General features: G+C 38.9%; 1 protein-coding gene across 1 annotated transcript in view; it reads right to left on the bottom strand.

Moving 5' to 3' along the window:
* Nucleotides 1-1671: 1671 nt before the first annotated feature.
* LOC139724197 (V-type proton ATPase 116 kDa subunit a 1-like) overlaps nt 1672-21272 on the bottom strand; it is a 32158-nt gene continuing 12557 nt past the window's right edge. Inside the window, exons 7-20 of the mRNA XM_071635341.1 lie at nt 18688-18770; nt 17310-17403; nt 16558-16770; nt 15718-15868; nt 14660-14799; nt 13996-14141; nt 12680-12764; nt 11853-11971; nt 11141-11348; nt 9995-10102; nt 7171-7323; nt 5852-5969; nt 4911-5082; nt 1672-2427 (exon numbers count right to left, since the gene is read on the bottom strand). Coding sequence (XP_071491442.1) covers nt 2337-2427; nt 4911-5082; nt 5852-5969; nt 7171-7323; nt 9995-10102; nt 11141-11348; nt 11853-11971; nt 12680-12764; nt 13996-14141; nt 14660-14799; nt 15718-15868; nt 16558-16770; nt 17310-17403; nt 18688-18770 — 1881 coding nt within the window. The 3' untranslated portion in view covers nt 1672-2336. The remainder of the gene's footprint in view (nt 2428-4910; nt 5083-5851; nt 5970-7170; nt 7324-9994; nt 10103-11140; nt 11349-11852; nt 11972-12679; nt 12765-13995; nt 14142-14659; nt 14800-15717; nt 15869-16557; nt 16771-17309; nt 17404-18687; nt 18771-21272) is intronic.

Genomic DNA, 21272 nt, shown 5'->3' with positions numbered 1-21272 from the left:
ACAGCTATGGAGAAAAGTATGTATGAATACATTATACGATATACTTCCATCGAGCATTATGACATACATTGAGACTTTGCAGACCATAGGTATCTAAGACTGATTCCACTTTGACACTTGATCTAATATTTGTCAAGTTTTAAATCCACGCACATATAACCTATGGCTCAGAGACAATACTACATCCTAGCTTTTGGAAAATCAACAACAACAACTAGAAATACAAGGACAATTTCTTTTCAATCTTCAACTTCAGAATCATTATGATTTCAACCTCTGGTAATTCATGTCTGCATTTGGTATAAAATTCTAGTACAGCAAATAGCTATAGGACAATACATTCTTTCTGGCAAGGGAGCAATACACTGTTGTACAACATTGCATAAAACCTACTAGTAAACAATTCATATCAACATTTTCTGAGACAAATGTTACTGTGCATACCATATTACTGTACTATGAATTACTGCATGCAAATTTAATCTTCAAGAAAATGTCCACTTAACTCTTTTTTTTTTTTTTTGCATGAGTAGGCATTAGGTATTCCCTTTTTTTCATATAGTATTTTAGAACTGCAGCTAGTTGTAATTACATCTGATACGGCAGAATTTTCTTTACACAGGTCTGATGGCTTGGTCACACATCACATGTTGCAAACTTCCTACATCCATGATTGAATTCCTCATGGAAACGAGAGCGATAGTTTCACCTCTGACCTCTAAGAGCAACATCTCCAGATATCCAAGGAGCATTTTGGTTTGATAATTTCAACACAAAATAACACTGGCAAAAAGTCATCACCATTGTACGAGTGTCACAAAGAAGATTCACTTTGTGCTCATCCCATCCTATAATATTGTGCAGTGATTTATCTCAGTGAATATCTAATGAGCCGAGTTATTTTTCTTTTTCTTACACATGATTCTGTGAAAGTGAAGTCAATGAAAAATATAAAAAGAATTGTACCAAACAAGCACCAGCCAAACATAATTACATGCGTATTTCATAAACACATTCATGCCAGCTATGTATGTGTTTGAGTTTGTAGCATACCTCTACAAATTGCACATGTTAGTTTCCTTGAAGCAAACCCTTTAGTTTCAGCCACACTGATCATAACAACTTCTTCAGTTAGTTTCAACTCCCCTTAACACCCCTTAACATACAAGTATGTACAAGTATGACAATATTGAAACCTATGACGTTGTAAACATAACACAAAATACTATTACCGAAAACCATCTGCTATTCATAAATCTATTTATAAGATTATCATTAAACCCTGTATGTTATAATGCTGAAAAATAGCCAATTTCATTCCTGCGATGAAATCATATTTTTTCTACAACCCCCAAAAATGTTGAACAGCATGGAAAGCATCTGATCGACAGATGCAGAATCCCTATAAAAGTTAAATTTTGCCATTCAACAATCATTATGCAAGGATTTATATCAAGGGTGCAAGAGAGCAGTATGGGAAGGGATTTTCTTCACTTGCATGTTTTTTAATAGACATACAGATATCAAATCAAATACCAAGTGTACACTCCGATGGAAAGCATAGAGCTGGTTTTGAAACTAGCCTCTGTGCAGAATTAGGGAAGTTTTATCTTGAGACCAGAAATGCCCTGACACAAGTTTTCCCCCTTAATACCAACAAAATGAGTAAACATATAATTTTCAAAAGATGAGTTTGGTTCTACACATGAAACTGTAGCTGTGGAGTGCGTCAATGGTTAAACCTGCTGCTCAATCCATGTCCAACAACTCTACAGTAAAATGAGTGAAAGGTAGCTTTAAATATCTTGCTTGTTCCTTGATTTACAAAGAAAATTACCAATAAACTGTCATGGCTTCCTTGAGTATGAATTTCATGCCTTGAGAACACTCTTTTTTCTCTATCTCTTTTCTTTTCTTGCCTTTGTCAACTTAACATGCGTAAAATTTAAGTGGCATTGTTGTGCTTGAAGTGTTGAGGAAATGATTTTAAAAAATAATGCTTTTGCAAACAGCTACTAAAATACAGAAACCTATCATAACAAGCAAACCAATTCAAACCAGTTAATAATTGGGGGTGGGGAAACTCATGACACAGTCTTACTTTCACTTTTGGTTACAGACCCATATGACAGCTACACTTCACTTTACAACAGAGATAGATTACAACAATGACAATGCCTAATACGCTGCTGCAATTCTTAAATCATAATGGAGATATAATGCCTGGTACTCTCGTTGTCCCAAAACGTAGAGTTGTGATGCTGAGCCATGATACATGTGAGTTGGGGTCCAGCCGGGGGCAGTAACTCTATCAGACACGTTATGTGCATCATCTTCTACTCTTCTTTGCCCTCCAGGATGGCTTGGAAAGCAAAAGGCATGAAGGGGTGACCCTCGCCGTGGTAGAACTTGCTCTGAAACTCAATCCTGCATGAAGGAGGGATGATAATAAAAACTTTCATTACGGCATGAAGAGAAGACACCAGGACCATTCATTCCTGTGTGTTCACATCTATGACTTTGCATTTCAGAGCAAGGAGTTTCCCAATCAGATTTTTGAGCTAAGGGTTAATTCAAAAGAAGAAGAAGAAAAAAAAAAGGTTCTGAGCATAAAAGTGATATCCAACTCATCGAAATTGGATGTTCTGACTGAATACACTTTGTGAAATTATTCTGATACTGAAATGGCCAATGTCTGTATGTCACAGGTCTTTGTGGCAGAGTGTTATAAAGTGAGAGTATTGTAGTTGAGTGGTTATGGCTGTGGACTTTAAAGGGACTGTACAGTTCTGAACTTCTGGTTGACGTGAGGATTTAGCTTTTAACGTTTTGAGAGATATTCAGAAACGACTCTATGAGATGTCAAAGAGCATGCAATTCAAAGGGGCATCAAAAGTTTTTGATGAAAATTGATTTTGAAATGGCTGAGATATCTAAAAACATGGTGAAACAAAGAGATCCTAATAAAAGGTGTGGCCTGTCGCCTTTTATCATTATCACTTTTTTGGATATCTCAGCCATTTGAAAACCAATTTTCATCAAATAAATGTTGAATCCTTCTTAAAATTACATGCTTTCATATTTCATAAGAGGTTTCTCATTATCTCACTTAGGAATGTTGTAATTAACCTGAATCCCCACCCCTACCAGTGCTGTACAGTCCCTTTAACAATGGAGGTCCCGAGTCCATATATTGCTTCAAGCTTAGCCCTTTATGTGCTCATGGTTTTAGCTAATAACTTGTCATCCTTTCTTTTCTGTCGAGGCGCTGTGGCATAGTGGATAAAGCTCCTAACTCCCAATCGGAGGACCCGAGTTCGAATCCAGCCCAGTGCTTACATCCTTCGACAGGATGTTTTTACCTACTAGGTCCCTTTCTACCCCGGTGTATAAATGGGTACCTGGCAACGCTAGGGTAATAATAATAGCAGGGACCTCTGGTAGAGCAGTGGCAACACTGAAGAGGCCACCCTGGGTAAATAAGACCTTATCTATTACCTCCGCCAAGGGGGGAGGCTAGGTTTTTGTTACCGTTGGTTTGTTAGTTAGTTAGTTAGTTTGTCCGTGTGCAAAATAACTCAAAAAGTAGTGAACGGATTGGGATGAAACTTGCAGGAAAGGTTGAGAATGACACAAGTAACAAACGATTAACTTTTGGTAGTGATCCGAGAATTTTGGGGGAATTTATGAAGGATTTTTGATATTTTGGCAGGTAGGGTCAATGAACTTGGGAGTTCAGGCTGCGCGTATTTGAGGTTTGCATGCGTGCACCAAAGTGCGTGCTCTAGTTTCTGCTAGGGCGAGGCGCGCCGTGCAGCTGAGGGTTTATGACGTTACAAAGGCTTCTCATATATTGGGAAATCCGGCGACTTTCAGCAAACAGTGCTATAATACGTATGGGTGGAAATCACTGATATCTCTATGGGAGAACAAGATCAGTGGTGGAAATGAGCTGCATGCCGTGGCGGAGGTCTGCGCTCTCAGAGTGCTTCTCTAGTTATTATTATTATTATTATTATTATTATCAGCATCCAGTCATCCATCCCAACTTGAAGTATTAGCAAAGCCCATTTAAGTGTAGCAATGTGCCTCAGTCCATAAGGATGGTCATGGTAGCACAATGAGGATTAGACGGATTAGCTAATCTCTATTCATCAGCAATGTAGTTTCCAGACATCAGTGTCACTTGAAGAAAGCTCACCAGCATGTGTGCCAATTGAAAAACAAAGCAAAACTAGAGAAGCACTCTGAGAGCGCAGACCTCCGCCAAGCAGCTCATTTCCACCACTGATCTTGTTCTTCCATAGAGTTCAGTGATTTCCACCCATACATACTTATAGCATTGTGTGCTGAAAGCCGCCTGATTTCCCAATATAGAAGCCTTTGTTACGTCATAAACCCTCAGCAGCATTGCGCGCCTCGTCCTAGCAGAAACTAGAGCACGCACTCTAGTGCGCGCATGCAAACCTCAAATACGCGCAGCCTGAACTCCCAGTTCATTGACCCGGCTACCTGCCAAAATATCAAAAATCCTTCATAAATTCCCCCAAAATTCTCGGATCACCACCAAAAGTTAATCATTTGTTACTTGTGTAATTCTTAACCTTTCCTGCAAGTTTCATCCCAATCCGTTAACTACTTTTTGAGTTATTTTGCACACGGACAAACTAACGAACACACAAACCAACGGTAATGGAAACATAACCTCCTCCCTTGGCGGAGGTAATAAGGGTTAAACCCTTAAACAAGATATCTTTACTCATGAGTCCCTGTTCACAATGGTGTTGAATGGGTTTTGGCAATGTTGGGGTGATAATAATGACAGGGCCTTCTGGATGAGAGGTGAGGAGGCAACCAAAAGGGGAGGTAAAACTATCCCAATCATCATCAAGACTTAATCTAGGTCTTACCAGTGAAGTCTGAGAGTGTGAAGGAAAGCTGAGAGACTCTCCATGAAGAGAAGGATGCCCATGGTGAGGATGGCCCACGCTCCCCAGGTGACAAAGATGCCCACCACACCCAAGTAGCCCTCCAGCCTGGTGCCAATGGCCAGTACCATGCTCCACAGCACTTCGGACAATTCTGGGATGGACAGATTGCGAAACGAGGGAGTGGAGGATATCTGTTTGGACTAGGTTGGTTATGCATGTCAAAGAATAGGTGATGCCTTTTGTAACAGTGCTTTGGCTACCATGCTTTTTTTTCACTCTCCTGAACATGTGACATATTTGAGGTATGAGGTTTTGTCACCCCAACTACGATATGCCACATCATCTATGAATGACTCCACCTTTAACAGAAACTTATCATAGACACTGACAACCCTGACCCCTGACACAGTGGCTGTGATGTCAGAACCAAACTAATTACAACCTTAGCTGCCTCATATACTGAGATGGAGTTAATTATAACACAATCTTATGTCCTTTCAAATCACTATTCATAAACAGAAAATGATAAAGAGTAAACAAGTAGAAAAATAAGAACAAGAATAGACAATATACAAGAATGATACAAGTTACTATCAAGAATAACTACCAAGGAATCTCCTACACCAAACTCACAAAACTGGGGCATATTGTACTCTATGTCACAAATGGCCTAAAAGACACAGTTCTACCGCTATTACTCCCTACTACTTGGTGAAAATGTCCAAGACAGAGTAGACCATGCAACAGGATGTATCTATGGCATATATCATTTGTTCATGTATGTCTGTTATATTACGTCTAATATCTTTCCAATTCAGACAATGAAGCTCAGTGGAAAACAAGATTAAATGTACACATACTATCCACTTTTATCTCAAATCATAGTACTTTCTCCAAGTATACTGATCTAAAAATCTTACCAGCATGGGCCAAGCTGAGAGCCCAGAGTCGTAGGTAAGAAGCAGTGTGGGAGATGCATCCCAGACAGTACTCTATGGTGTGAATGGCCTGATAGACACACAGTTCTCCTATATCCAACTGGTTTAGAAGGAGAGAGAAAAAGTTGTGATGTACAAAATATACTGGTGAATATAAATGTAGCTTGACAATGTTTCCTCTCCTATAACAGACAAAATGAAGATATAATGCATCAACTATAAATGTTGTCTGAAATATTTTTACTCTGTCTCTCCCCCCCCCCCCCCTTGCTCTCTCTCTCTCTCTGCCTCTCTCTTTAAGGTATACTCATATAATTATTCTTATATCAATGCAAGCATCCTCATACTAAACTTTTATTCAGTTTAGTTGTTTGTTCTTTATAAAACTGGTATGGCTTGTGTGTTGTAAAGGAGAAACTTTCAAACAATTTGTTTTCTCAGTTAAGACAAGTTCAGTGAAGTTCATTATGTTTGTTGTTGAAAGCTTTTCTGTGCATATTTTGATATGTTAAAGAAATATTTGCCTGTTGCTTCTACTACACTAATTCAGTAGAGTATGAAATGCTACAAAATGTCGATATCATGAAATACTGCATGTTCATGGCTCTTTGTGACTTCTGTCTACTAATACGGAGAAAAACAAACAAACAAAAACCGTCTTGCCGTAGGCTAAAACAAAATATGTATTTACTACTGTGGGTTATTTTGGTTAAATTCTCGTTGAAACCACTTCACGTACATATTATTTTCCAATGAGAAAACAACTATTCTTTCCGTAACACTTATGGATTTTTCTGCACAACAAACTTGACTGCAAAGGCAGCACAATCATATGTGATGGGGTTGGATGGGTAATGCTAAAGGGACTGTACAGTACTGGTTGAGGTAGGGATTCATGTTTTGAACATTCCTAAGTGAGATAATGAGAAACCTCATATGAAATATGAAAGAGCATGTAATTCTAAGAAGGATTCAACATTTATTTGAAGAAAATTGGTTTTCAAAAGGCTGAGATATCAAAAAAAGTGATAATAATAAAAGACTACAGGCCACGCCTTTTATTAGGATCTCTTTGTTTCCCCTTGTTTTTGGATATCTCAGCCATTTCAAAACCGATTTTCATCAAATAAACTTTTGATACCCCTTAGAATTGCATGTTCTTTGACATCTCATAGAGCGGTTTCTGAATATCTCGCCAAAAGTTAAAAGCTAAATCCTCACCTCGACCAGAACTGTACACACCCTTAATACAACAATTTTATTTGGGAGAGGGACAGGAGAGGGCCTTAGCTGAAACTGACCTCTTCCTCTGCGACAGCCATCTCTTCCTGTCTGGGTAGCTCCGGTTCCTCGGGGTCACTGTTATTTATCGCCAGCTCATCCTGGTTGATGACCGCCGTCGTGTCAGAGGTCATTAGTCCACTGCTGTCCGCAGCGCCTGGGTCATGGCGCATCTGTATTACAGGGTGGATATAAAAGAGCATAGAAACAGTATCCAAAATTTGAGCATCATTCCATTTTCAGCCAATTTTTAAACCAACATTTCTATGCAGAGTCCTTTAATTAAATGTGGATATACTACCGAGCAAACACGCGCATACATAATAAATAAGAGAGGCTACAAAGATCTTGCAGGGAGATGAGTGTTACAATAAACCATAATAATTCCTAAGTCAGAAAGGCTTTCACAGTTTTTTGTTTGAAGGCATGATGATATGCTTTAACAGACTTTCATTAGGTGTCACGCTCTGTATATCTAGTAAACAAGATTGCAACTGCTGATCTACAATTTCTAACAAACAAACAAATTAACCCTTTCTGTACAAGGGACTCTTGACAGTGTGTAGAACCCTGTGGGATTTTCTGTGCCAATCTGCACTCAAAGGGTTTAATAATCTCTTTCTCTCACTGACATAAAGATGGTGAGCATAGAAGGAAATGAGCATCCTACATGTACTAGCTCAGGGAGTCTTGAGAGTATTGGATACTCTATTAACTCATTCCTTCTGCAATTCTCTGAGTGCCTTTAATGCCCCCAAACGAGATTCTCTTTGCACGTCGCCAGAGAACAGACAGGTTGGTAATCCACCAGTGCAGAAGCAGTCAAGCGGTACATGTTTCCTCTATCCACAGTCAACTACATGTGTCACCGAACAATGAACATATCGATCGGATGGAAGGTATGAATAGAGCATGCGCTGATGGGCTCACAGACTCTTTTGTTCTACACAAAACTAGGCACCTGAATGGGAAGACTGGAGTCAGGGAACACAGAAATCTTCTGAGCTCAGCTTTGATCGCTATGTTCATGTTCATACGAGTTTTATAGCAGAGCAAGTGGAAACTAAATCAGAAAAAAAGGGTAAATAACACTGTCATAAACACATTTTTCCAACAGAAAGGGAACAAATGCTTGTAGAATAAACTGTTATCCTTTTATCAAACCCATTTTTCGTGGCATTACAACACAAAGAAACATGAATCTTGGCCACAAAAGCACTCTGTGCCAGGCACTCTGTCTTCATCTAAGGAATCTGGTATACCAGGTTCCCGTAAGGAACAGGTTAAGCTGATCTTAAATCTCACCCAACCAGCTCATGTATAGTAGACTTGTTGAATGCATATTCAATAAATTCAATCTAGTTTAATAAATGGATGCGTGGCAGGAATTTTTTCACAAGCGTGTAATCTGTTCTCACAGGTGATAAAAATATTCACATTCATGAAATTCTTCCGTCGAGATGTTTTCATTGCAAATGACTGACAAATTGCCCTACATTGACGTATTATTTAAGCACTGAATTGATCAGTAATTTTAATAGTAGTAGCCACGATAAAATATCATGGGCGCACATACTCGAGCGGGATTCGAACCTACGACCTCCTGATCTCCAGACAGGCTTCATCTCCCCATGACCACTGAGCTTTCGCCCGACAGCAAGTGTTAAGAATTTGAATAATTACACAGTACCAGCCACATGCTTCATGGATTAGAACCTACACTTGCTGTCGGGCAGAAATTCTGAGGTCTAGTGGAGATGACGGAGATCGGAAGGTTGGAGGTTCGAATCCTGCTCGAGTATGTATTAAAACACTGATCAATTCAGTGCTTATTTACACTGTACATCGATGTAGGGCAATTTGTCAATCAGTTGCAACGATAGAAATTGTTATCAGGGAAATCTTAGCAGCACAACCATGAAAAATGGATTAATAAAACTGAAAGATATGAATGTGAAAGTTAGGAATAGATGTAGAAATCACAGGAATAAGAATAGGAATAGTTTTTGGTCTGCAGTAATAGGGAAGTAACATCCCAGAACAAATACAAAGCCTCCATTCATGTTTATGTTGTTGTTTTGTTTTCAGTTTTTTCCCCCTTTGGTATCTTTCTACACATAGAGAGCGAAACCCTAAATGTGACGGGTGCTCTGGTGATACTAAAGGACATTCACACAATAAGCTATAGATTACACTATAGACAGTTCATTGAAATCTATTACAAAGAGCACCAATATCAGAGTATCAGTTTTCACTCTGTGCTAGACAGCTGTGGAAAACAATACAAAGAAGTTTGCACTTCTCACCTTTTTGTGTGCCAAGTTCCCATGCCCGACTAAGTTGATGGTTTGCCAACTTCGCATATTTTGCTCAAAGTCCCAACCACCCTCAAAACAATCAATGTTTTAAATAATGGTCAATCGCAAGAAAAATGGCTACAGCTTAGTCATGACATTGTACATTACAGCAGGGCTAGGGATTTCCTGTAGAATTTTGCTCTACTGCATTCTGAGCAGAAATGCTTCCACAAAAAGTTACATGCTTTCCAAAAGCTCTTGTGCATTGCAATCTCAGAGTGATATGACATACAGGGGGTTTGCATCATGGCAAACAAAGAATTAAATGCAGACCTATGTACAATGTATGTACATGAATGAAAAAAAGTTATGTGACTTTTCATAAACAAGGATTATTAATGTTTTTTCAACTTTTTTGACTTGTTCCTTCTTTTGCTGCGTTGACATCACACTACATTTGCAGCACGAAGAACACATCTAAGAAATAAATGGCACACCATTATTAGTATCACCTGTGTTAAGCATTTTGTGCGTTTAAAACACTTACCACCATGTATCTGTTTTTGCGCTGGAAGTAAATGATGGCAGGTTTGATGGCCAGCATCCACGGTATACACGAGATTGCTACCAAAACAAGGAAGATCTGTAGCTGGGCCTGTGGGTGAGAGTAGAGATACACGATTCAGTTTAACATACATTTGTTACGCGCCAAGATATAGATACATTGAGCATCAGTAAACAAAATAAATGAACAAATACTACAATGCTTTTATAGTGCAGTATAGTGCATAGCACTACCATTGCATCTCTATGCGCTTTAAGGATGAAAAATGGAAGGACGAAAAGATGTTATCAAATGCACCAGTGGCGGATCCAGAGGAGGGTGCACTGGGCGCGCGCCCACTCTTTATTTTTTGTTGAAACAGAAGAAATGAAAAGAATTTTGTTTGGTTTTTTTTTTTTTTTTTTGGGGGGGGGGCGTGCGCCCCCCTTAATGTTGTAAAGGTGCCTTCCCTTACGGAACTCCTGGATCTGCCCCTGAAATGCACACATAACTCATTCAAAATGCTTCTTGAATAAATACATCTTCAAGTAGTTTTGAACTTGGGAATTGTGAGAGGTCCTTTAAATTAAAATACGATGAGATAATATTCCAAAGTGAAGAAGCAGCATGTGCAAGAGACCACTTTCTGTAAAACTGGGGATTAAATGCAGTGATGGAATAAAGTACTGATCCTTTTAAGAAACAAATTCAAACACACCTTGAAACCAGTAGAGGGGTTTTCATATTTATTCAGTTTGTAATAAAAACAAAATAAGCATACATAACATTCTACAAGTAATATGACCATTCTTCAGATACATGTCTATTCACAGTACCATAATGGTAATTGACAAGCAGTCAAACATTGAAACATTCACTGATGTGTCTTCAATCAACTCTTCTTTTTTTCAAACTAAAAGGAAGGTTCTTAATTTTTTGAGATAGTAATTATTTTTAATGAAAAGTTTAAGACATTCCACTGCTGCATAACAATTCCACAATTTCTCATAAATGCCAAGGTAATACAATAATGAATTAGGAGCTTAGATAATCTTTGTTCACTGAGGGATAGTGAAAACAACAACAACCCTAAAAGATACCATTGACTTTGATAAAATACTGGCCTCATGAGGGCTGTGTTACACCCACCTGTCCAGCAAACATGGGCGGAGCTGGAGCAACAAAGAGACCCATGTTAATGAGGGTGAGGATGAGACTTGGGGCGTCGCCAGAGTTGGAGGCATTGTACACCAGCCACTTGACAAAGATGAGGATGACCAGGTAGCCAAAGATTGAGACCATGAATATCATCTGGGGCACAAACTCACACCATACATTCAGCCGCTTCTTGAAATACCTGCACAAAGATCAACATACCTTCATTAATTCATTCATTCACTTACTGATTAATTCTCTACTTCAGGGAAAATGCACTGCGGATATCATCACTATTAATCACTTTCTTGACCCGTTGACGACGAGTCTCAAGTATACTTGGGCAAGCATCTATGGGAAATGCATGTTGTGCAATAGTAGCAAAAGTATCCTAAAGAAATGGGGCCCTGGGGCTATAAGGGAAGGGTCCGCATCTCTCACTCGTTTCTTTCACTCGTTTCTTGTGTGTATGAGGGAAAGACCACTTCACTGGGTTTGCAACCTGCTCTGTGATGGGAGTGAAGTGGAACAGAACTATCAGCCTGTGACTAAATGGAATGGGATGACTATATCCCTCAGCTAGACTCACCGGCCATTAGATTGCAAGGCAGACATGCTACCAACTGAGCCACCTGTCACCTTAAACCAGTACGAGGCATCCAAAATGAGAATTGAATGCAATGACAACGGTCAAGCTTGAACTGACCTGTGGTTGAAGAGGCTGAGGACAACGCCAAAGGTCATCTGACTGATGCCCAGGATGACGGAGAGCTTCATCTTGTAGGAGTTGAGGAAGTTGATCTGGTTGGCTGCCAGCTGCCACATCTGTGAGGGAATGACCAGTGAGTATGGGGATATGGCAAGAAAGAGATACAGAGTTAGCCCCGGGCCTGCAGAAGCCTCCCCAGTATAGGTTTGTCATGTCTCAGGTGACAGCAGTGCAACTCATTAAACACTGGCACTGTTGAGTGCTCTCTATTACACATTGAAGCTAAATTTGCAAGACTTCAGGGGCCTGTTTCATGCAGAGGTTTGCAGTTACTGCAGACTCAACCAAAAACTCATCCTCTCTTAGTTCTTTCCTGGCTGCTGCCCATCACATGTTCATCTTTTCTATAACAGGACACACACTGAGCACACAAGATTCATTCGACAATGCGCAATCTTCCCAGTCAGTTTGTAGCTTTATTCCAAGCTAGCAATGAAAGTTGCTACAATGCTGGTGCGGTTCTGCTTTTATATGTAGAAGAGAAGAGAACAGTTTTGCCACCTCAATCCTTCAGAGGACCTTTTTCCTGCCAGTTGTGACAATGACATCAGCACAGTACAAAATATGATGATGATGATCCACAGCATTTGTATAGCGCCAGATATCTATTATAGAAACATTCAAAGGCACAGACTCCTCCAAGAGAGTTAGCAATTGAATGCATGGTGAAAAATGTGACTTTTGAGTGTGGCTTTGAAGTGATCCAGTTTGTCAAGTTCACAGTCATACTTTTGTATTTGGAAAGAATAAGAAAGCTGACTCACAGGATCGATCCCGAATGGATAGACACCAGTTTGAGTGTAGACAGGGTTGATCTGGAGCGAGGTATCTTGATTCAACAGGGCATCACTGAGGAGAGGAAGACAGTATTCTTATCAGAACTTTTAGTCAAAGAGAAGTCTACTTATAGTTCTTTTCTTCAAAACCACCAGAAGCACACAATCAAATATGAGAAGTATTTTACATTTTAATGTTTTACACTACCATACTTCATGAATGAAATTTCCATGAACAGTACTTCGTAGGATACATTGTTTTGTTGCAAACTGTTACTTAATGAGCTCCTTTGTGGAGACAATATGAGCTCCCCCAAGGAGACTTAGTGAGCTCCTTTGTGGAGACAATATGAGCTCCCTCGTGGAGACGATATGAGCTCCCTCGTGGAGACTTGGTATATTTAATATTCTTATTTATATCTCTCTAAGATTTATAATGTTTGTCTTATGTTAAGTGCTGTCTGGGGCAAATCATTTGTATAGGGCCCCATTTTTTTTTCTCTCTCTTCTTTCTTTCTTTAAATCAACAACAACAACAAACTGTTACCCCACAACATAACAATAGATGACTTTTTACAAGTAGGGTAAATAAAAGCATGAAATTGATAACCTTTGTGATAAAAATGATTTGTTTTTTTCTTAAATCTACAAAGTACAAACATAAAACAAGTAGGCCCTTTCATTCCTAGGTAAGTGTCACTATTCCTTTTAGTCTGCAACAATTATATGATAATGTACATTTACAGAGCACGATACCATCATGTGCTATACTCTGGCGCAAGAGTGCCTGCGGTAGGAACAGCACGCATATCTGTACTTATATAGAAAATATATTTTAAAAATGTACTGTTACATCAATATATTATTTCTTCTAAGTACGTATATGAATGCAAACTTTTCATCAAAATAATGACACGTTTACTACTTTCTATCAAAATAATGACACATTTACTAAGCCTGTGCATAGAAACTTTTGCCCACTCGAACTAAAAGAGATAAATCTTGTTTTCCCTTAAAAACTGCCAATCAGTCTTTCCAGTTGAACCTGTTAGAAATGAAAGTATATATTTTTACATGAAAGTCTTTACTCAAGTAGTTCTCTATATTCCATGACCATGTATACTCTTTGATGATCTGAAGAATACAACTACCAAACTGCTTATGCATACATTTGCAGATTACACATCTGCTAAATATATACAATGAAAGTTCGCAGAACTCAATATCCATTTTCCTGCACACAAATGAGTAAAAGCTATTGATGAAATGTATTGCTTTGTTCTATCTCTCTGTGTTCATCATACCTGTAATTCATGTTGGACACGTTCCAGGTGGAACTAAAGATCTTGATAGACTTGGAGAGACAGTCGTTGTAGATGAGTCCCGTGTAGACGGAGAAGATCCCCATCATCATGATTACGTATCGTCCACTGTACAGCATCCCAAACATCTGGTAGTCATGGTAAAAAAGGATTGGGTCAAAGGTCAAGTTAACCAGCAGGTAGAGGGTTCTAGATAGCAAGTCTGTGTTTTTAATCAATATTTTAAAACTTGCCCCATGTAAAATGCATGCTCACTGATGCCTGTTTGATTGGCATGGAATTAAATGTGACAAAATCTGTTAATTTTCCACATGGAAAGGAGACATTAAACAGTGACATGTGGCAAACTAAAAGAAGTGAAAGAAAATTAAACAAGTACCATTCTGACGAAAAACAAGAAAAATAATCAGAGCTAAACAACTACTGTAGAAAAAATTATATTTGGTGGATAACAAACCAGTGCAATGCAAGGAATATGCTCTAGCAGGTCACGAGATGCATTGCATTGTATAGAGTCTTCCTAAGGTTGGTAAGTTACCTATCTACACTTGCTGCTCTTTATTAAGCAAATCAAAGAGATTTCTATCTACTTGACTACTTTAATAGGAAGTGGTCATCAAACTTGTGTCCAGCTGACTGCACTGACCTCATGGTTGGCCAGAGCAGCGTAGAGTTGTTTCTCTCTGACCACCAGCCAGAGACCGAAGAGGAAGAGGAGGAAACCGTGGCCGCAGTCACCGTACATGACAGCAAACAGGAACGGGTATGTGATGAAGGTGAAGGGGGCTGGTAGGAGAGGGAAAGGGAACAAGGTTACATAATCATGTGTACTGAAAGCAGGGTCCATATCCCATAGATATGGGAATTTCTCATACAGGTAATCAATACCATAAATTACAAAGTCTAATACTGATACTGACACACGCTCACAATTATAGATAATCTGTAATGCAAATTGCTACATATCTTTAATGTAACGAGTGGAAGCTTCTTTTTTTTTTTCATTTTTTCTTTTTTGTTCAATCATAAATATTAATCCCCAGTGTAAAGACTTTCCCTTACACCAAAGTTCAGCCACAGAAACAGAATAATGTTTGTAATCAGGAGATTAAGGTAGGTCACTCCATCATTTGTGTACCAGCTGTTGCTAAAAGCACAATTACCAGAACATCCTAAGTCTGAGTATACTGAGCTTACCGAGCATGACTTAATATGCCTAAGTTTTATCAAACTATTATAAGGCACTTAACATCATCACCTTACCAACTTTATACACGAGGTTGCAATTACTGTTTCTTGAAAGCATGTTTAAGTTTGAATTCTTGGAACTTTCATACATTATAATATCTTATCATATAAAACATCCAGTTATTTGTTTTATCATATTCTAAAGATCAGAGTCAACTTTAACCTTTACTCTTCTTCGCTTGCAGATTGGCACATAACAATGGGGAGCTTCCTTTGCCCATTGGCACATCTGCCTGGAAACTATTAATGACTAGAGATTACCTAATCCCCCTAATCCCCATTGTGTCACGATGGGCTTCCTGTTAGACTGAGGCACACTGCTACACCCGAGTGAGCTTGCTAGGTCAAGTTTGGGATGGATCACGGCATGCTAATGAAAGAGCTTAGCAAGTTACAGGCTTAGTGCCTGGGCATACAAAGGGTTAAACTGACATGGACCTTCCATTGCAGCGTTACCTGGGTTAACCTCCCTGTAGTTGGCCACCCCATACGCATCCACCAGGCTCTGAAAGACCTTGGTGAAGCGGTTGGTCTTGTTGTAGGTGGGCGGCTCCTCATCCGTGTCGATGCGATTCAGAATGGATGGCACACTGGATCCACTAGCCTCCTGTCAAGTCAACACCGAGTGAACACAAACAGTGAAAGTGAATGTTATCACAGGACAAGCTTCAAGTGGGTGCTGAACAAGTGCGCATCACACCCAGAAGACAGCATCAACAGTAAGGACACACCAATTACAGATTAAAATTCATAAAAAGTGCAGATGAAATACGTCATTCTCAACATTTTTCCACATAAATTTTATGATTATTAATGATGAAACAATTTTGTCCCAGCAATACATAAAGATTTTGAATTTGTATAACTCTATTTTGAATAAGCTACGTTTCAATCCCTCGTCTTCTTATTGCATTGAGAGTGAAATGTATCACAGTGAATCAGCCTTCTGTGCTAAGATGAAAAGATGAATGTCCCATAAAAGGTTCCTCCAGAACAAGACCTGACAACGTCATTCAGGGGTGCTTTGTGTCCACACACAGAATATGGCATGCTGTAAAATCAGAAATATTTGCAGCATTGAACCTTCAAGAATCAGAGCCAACAGCTTCTTTAACAGCATGAAACTTTTGTGAACTGCCACTGGCACTCAATGTTTTATGTAGACAAGACTTTCACATGCATTTTACCTTGCAAATCTTGGCTACTTGCAAAAATCATGAAAGTTTTATGCATGCAGAAATTTCTTGTTTTACAGTATACCACTCCCTGAAAAGTGTCCTTCTGTCTCAAACTCACAGTTCCTCTCCGAAGGGCCAGCTTAATGGAGTCTAGGTCGGTGACAGGGCACCAGCACTCAGCAATGAGACATTTCTGGGTGACATCCAGGTTGAAGAGGTTCAGGGTGTGGTAGATGGCCTTCAGCTTGCGCACCTTGATCAGCCACACCCGTAGGCTCTTGGCTGCCAGGGTCAGCAGGCGCTGGCGATGCTCCTCAGTCTGGCTCAAGACCTGGCAGGGTAGAGTGTTCAGGGGAGAATTAACTGAGGCCGCCATATCCACCTACACCAGCACACACTAGATCGCATACTTTCATTTACACTAGCATCTTAATTATACAAGCTTACACATCTGCTGTGACATAAAAAATAGGGGCTAACACAGACTGCCAGGTCACATGCACCAGCAAACATGAATACTATGCAAAGACACATACACGAGTACACTGTATATGCCAGACAAAAGGATTATGTACACAATTATTATACACCAAACTGCAAAGCTATGAACAATGGAAGAGCACAAATTGTCATAGTACCACTGAAAAATGTGTGTACGGTGTACAATTTGCTGACATGTATTGTAGCCAGTTAGCACAGAATGAGAAACTCTGAGTACTTCTCAACATTGTGAACCTCTGATTTTCTCTCCTCATAAACTACAGATGCTACTAACAATGACATCATTCATACATATGGATAATATGTAAGTTCTTTTGACATATGTAGAAAAAAGAGGGGTGAGCGAAGACTGGACTAACAGTGAAATACCTTTTGCAGGTCTTCAAGCCTGGTGAGGACAGCAATGGATGTTTCATTCCTCTCAGCTGCTGTCTCGTTACAAGGGTAAAGGGTGGCACGGAATCTGAGGGAAGACAACAGAAAAACTCAAAGGTATGAAAACGAAAAAAATAACAAACAAACTGTAGTGGTTTGATATATGATGACAGCAACACACAACAAGACAAAAAGAAGCATACAAACAAGTAAAACAGGTTTGAAATGGAAAGTTACTACTAAAACAAAACAAGACAATACATATATCTTTGTTGAGTAGTGATGTATCTTATATCTCAAGAAGATAATGTTGTGTGAGAGCTCCCAGGTATTGTTAGAAAGTTTTCATTGTATGTTTAAACATCCTACTCTCTACAAAATAGAGATTGACAATTTTGACACATGTAACACAAACTGCTTTGGCTGTAGAAGTTATCAGTTTTACGATCTTTGCTGTGAATTTCCTCTCAGAGTGTACAATGCACACCTAAACGGCAAACATACAGCAGGATATAAAAGATCTCATGTGTGCATAGTATCCTATAAAATGGAAGTGATTTCGTTTTGTATCTTTGAATTGCATGTATTCTCTTTGTTTGCTTTCCACAAACACTCAATACAACAAAGCGAACATATTACAATAAAGAGCTACTATCAACCTATAACTTCTTTTCGTGCATGTGATGTACTAGTGTCAAGGTCAGTATGCTTTGCACTCAAATATCGCTCCAATTTTCATGGAGGTGCATCTCATTCAAGGTCTATTGACACTACCAGGTATTACAAAAACCTCTTGCAAAGTCAACATATAAACTGTATAATACTGCACTAAAATTTCTATTTAACATCCAATATACACTACAAGATTAAAACATTAAATATTGACACGTACATGCACTGTAGTGAACCCGTCGAAACCAATCAATCACAATCCAATAAAACAGCCTATAATCACTTCTTGCTTGCATCATAGTCTTTAAAACAATTTTATAGGAATGAAGACAACACACTGTATCATTTGTTCTCATACACATATACACACACAGACACACAAACATGTTTAAATTTGGGGTACCCTTAGGCCGAGGGATTACGAGGCTCTATGATGATATCTACATAACATAATTTATCTTGATCTATAGTAGTTACACCTTTTGTTTTTAGTTTCGAATGGTGCACATTATTACTATCAAAGAAAAGTCACCTGCCAATATCTGTAGAACATATCAAGGTAATGATACAGTCATGACTAGGAAAGAATATACACATGTTGTCATCAATCTTTCAGTAGGAAGTTAATTCATTAGAGCACAGAATCAGACAGCCCAAATGCTCTTATTTCCAAGGAGTACATCCTATTCAAAGCACTCACCCCTCACAGATTTTCTTGACTCGAATCTTGAGTTGGTCTCCTTGGAAGAAGATGATGAAGACTGACTTCCACACCTCTTCTCCCTAACGAACAAAAATGACATAAAATATCAATTCAAACCCATAAAATGCCAATATTCATGATGAAAATACCCTTATGCATACCTGCAAACAAAAGTGTCTTTAATTTGTTGTTGTTGTTGTTGTTTTGCTATGGTAACCCTTCCAACTGACAAAACTGACCTCACACGAAGAATTCACTTTAAACATTCAACTCTCCTCTGGAACAATTGTACATACAACCTAAATGAAAGAGGAATGTGAAAATGGTACCTATCATTTCATGTGAAAATTTACAAACAATATCTATTTCTGTTTTTGTCCTTTTTTGAAGCAAACACAACAAAGCTTTTAATAGTCAAATGAAGAATTCAGGTGAAACTATTTCCTCTGAAGAAAACTAACGTGGTCATGGACTGGTGGGATGCACTGAATTTATTCACTTGGGTCTTCAATGAGTACAACTACACGTCAGTACCGCAATGCAGGGTTTCCAACCTCTGTAGATTAAAAAAAAAAAAATCATACCTAATGCACATTAAAAACATAATCTGAAGGCAAAAAGCATATTTTGTGTTTTGCTAATTCTTGAACTCCTGTAATAGGCAAAATACTCACATTAACACATCAATTCATAGTACACAGTATGTGCTTAATGTTATGGAGGAGTTGACAAGCAATATGACAGATAAAAAAGGGTATTCTAAAAGTTCAGGGACCAAAAACATGAACAATTCTGTACTGGCAAGTGACCAGTGACAAATTTTACCACTTCATGCGCTAGAACATTGCTTCAATCCCAACTTCAACCAACTAAGGCTTTACCTCTAAATTCTCCCACCATTAAAGTACACATTCCTACAGAAGTTGGTTCAACATTAAATAACAGTGGAGGCTGCAACAAATGATTCAAAAGAATTGTGACAACATACTTGTGCCAATATGTCTGACTTTCTGCACCTTGTCTACACATGCAAGAGCCTATAAACATGGCAGAAAATGGCAATCACCCATTATCTCTTTGCACAATAGAGAATGCACAACCCGTGGATACACAATAAGATAACGTGATTGGACAATGTACTCTATCCACAGATTATTCATTAATTAGGTGATTATCATAGAGTACACAATCTGGGCGACTGCATTAGTTTTCCACTGTCAATGAAAATCTCATTGGGTGCTGATATGGCTGTGTGCAAACTATGACATCAGTCTACAGAATGTAACCTTTATACCTCGTGTGGAATTTTACAAGACTACACAGGTGGGTCACACTGGAATCAGAGTCACAGTCAACTACATCTTATTTGTACAGATTATGATTCCTAACAGTCACAGTTTCCAATAATGTAACATTTATGCATTCCTATTTCATACTCTTATATCTTAAAATCAAAATGCTCTGACTGGTTAATGCTAGTCTGTCACCGAAATCCCCCCGGTGCTTCATTTGCACATTCACCAATCAACACAGACTGACTGAGATTATTGAAAACTGTCAGTATAACAGGATTATGTACCAAGGGCCAGGGGTACTCCCTTAATCATTGTATCCCCTTGGCATTCATGAGGGATCATGACACTACTACTGCCTGAGTGGGTGGCATAACTTGAGTAATAATGTAAGGTTGTTAGGGGTTAACCAAACTTACACCTGTACTAAGAAATCATCTATTAGAGGCTACAATTGAAGTGGGTAGGCACATGACGGTTGAACAAGTCTGTCCCTTTGATACATCACCAGTATATAAAACTATGTACTCTTAAATCTCCAAGTTTTCAAACATCGTTAGAGTCTGTGATTTGCTTCTTCTTCTTTTTCTTTTTTTTTTCTTTTTCTTTTTTGGGTGTGGGGGGGGGGGGGGGGGGAGGGGATGGCATTATGCAATAATAATTGAAAGTCTGTGGTCCACAGACTGTAAGAATCAGTGGGTTACCCCTGACTAAACTTTTAAATAAGCAGGTACCACAAATACACCTGAGAAAAAAGTTCAATCAGAATCAAATGTCCTTCAGAACTACACTCTTACCATACATTTATTTTATTACCCATTTCTGTGCCAGGGACTATGACCAGTGTGTACATTGCTATGGGGTTTACTGTGACACTCAGCACTCAAAACATACAAAGGGTTAAGGGGTGAGAGGTGATTAGTACACAAATAATGATTGCTATGAGGGGCACAATTAAAATTATGGGCCCAAGGTGATGTGAAAACCATAACTATGCCCGAAGCAAAGCTGAGGGCATAGTTATGGTTTTCACATCACCGAGGTCCTACATAATTTTAACTGTGCTCCGAATATCAAGCTGTCATTATTTGATTTATATACCGAAAATATAGATTCCGAAATTTAGATACCGAAAATGTAGATTCTAGTCTCTTTTACAGCACTCGTAATCAACGCTGATCGACAGCACGGCGATCGTATCATTGGTGCGTACATATGAGTAATCTATGTGTACGGGGTTGCGACTGTCTCCAAACCTATTTACAGGGCACAGTTGATTCTATGCCCCGG

This window comes from Diadema antillarum, unplaced genomic scaffold, assembly GCF_040938485.1.
Source record: "Diadema antillarum isolate AM-2024a unplaced genomic scaffold, OU_Dant_1.0 scf00000208, whole genome shotgun sequence".
In the NCBI taxonomy this organism is placed as follows: domain Eukaryota; kingdom Metazoa; phylum Echinodermata; class Echinoidea; order Diadematoida; family Diadematidae; genus Diadema; species Diadema antillarum.
Note: the sequence above shows the minus strand (reverse complement) of the source record. Positions and strands in the feature narration are given on the sequence as shown.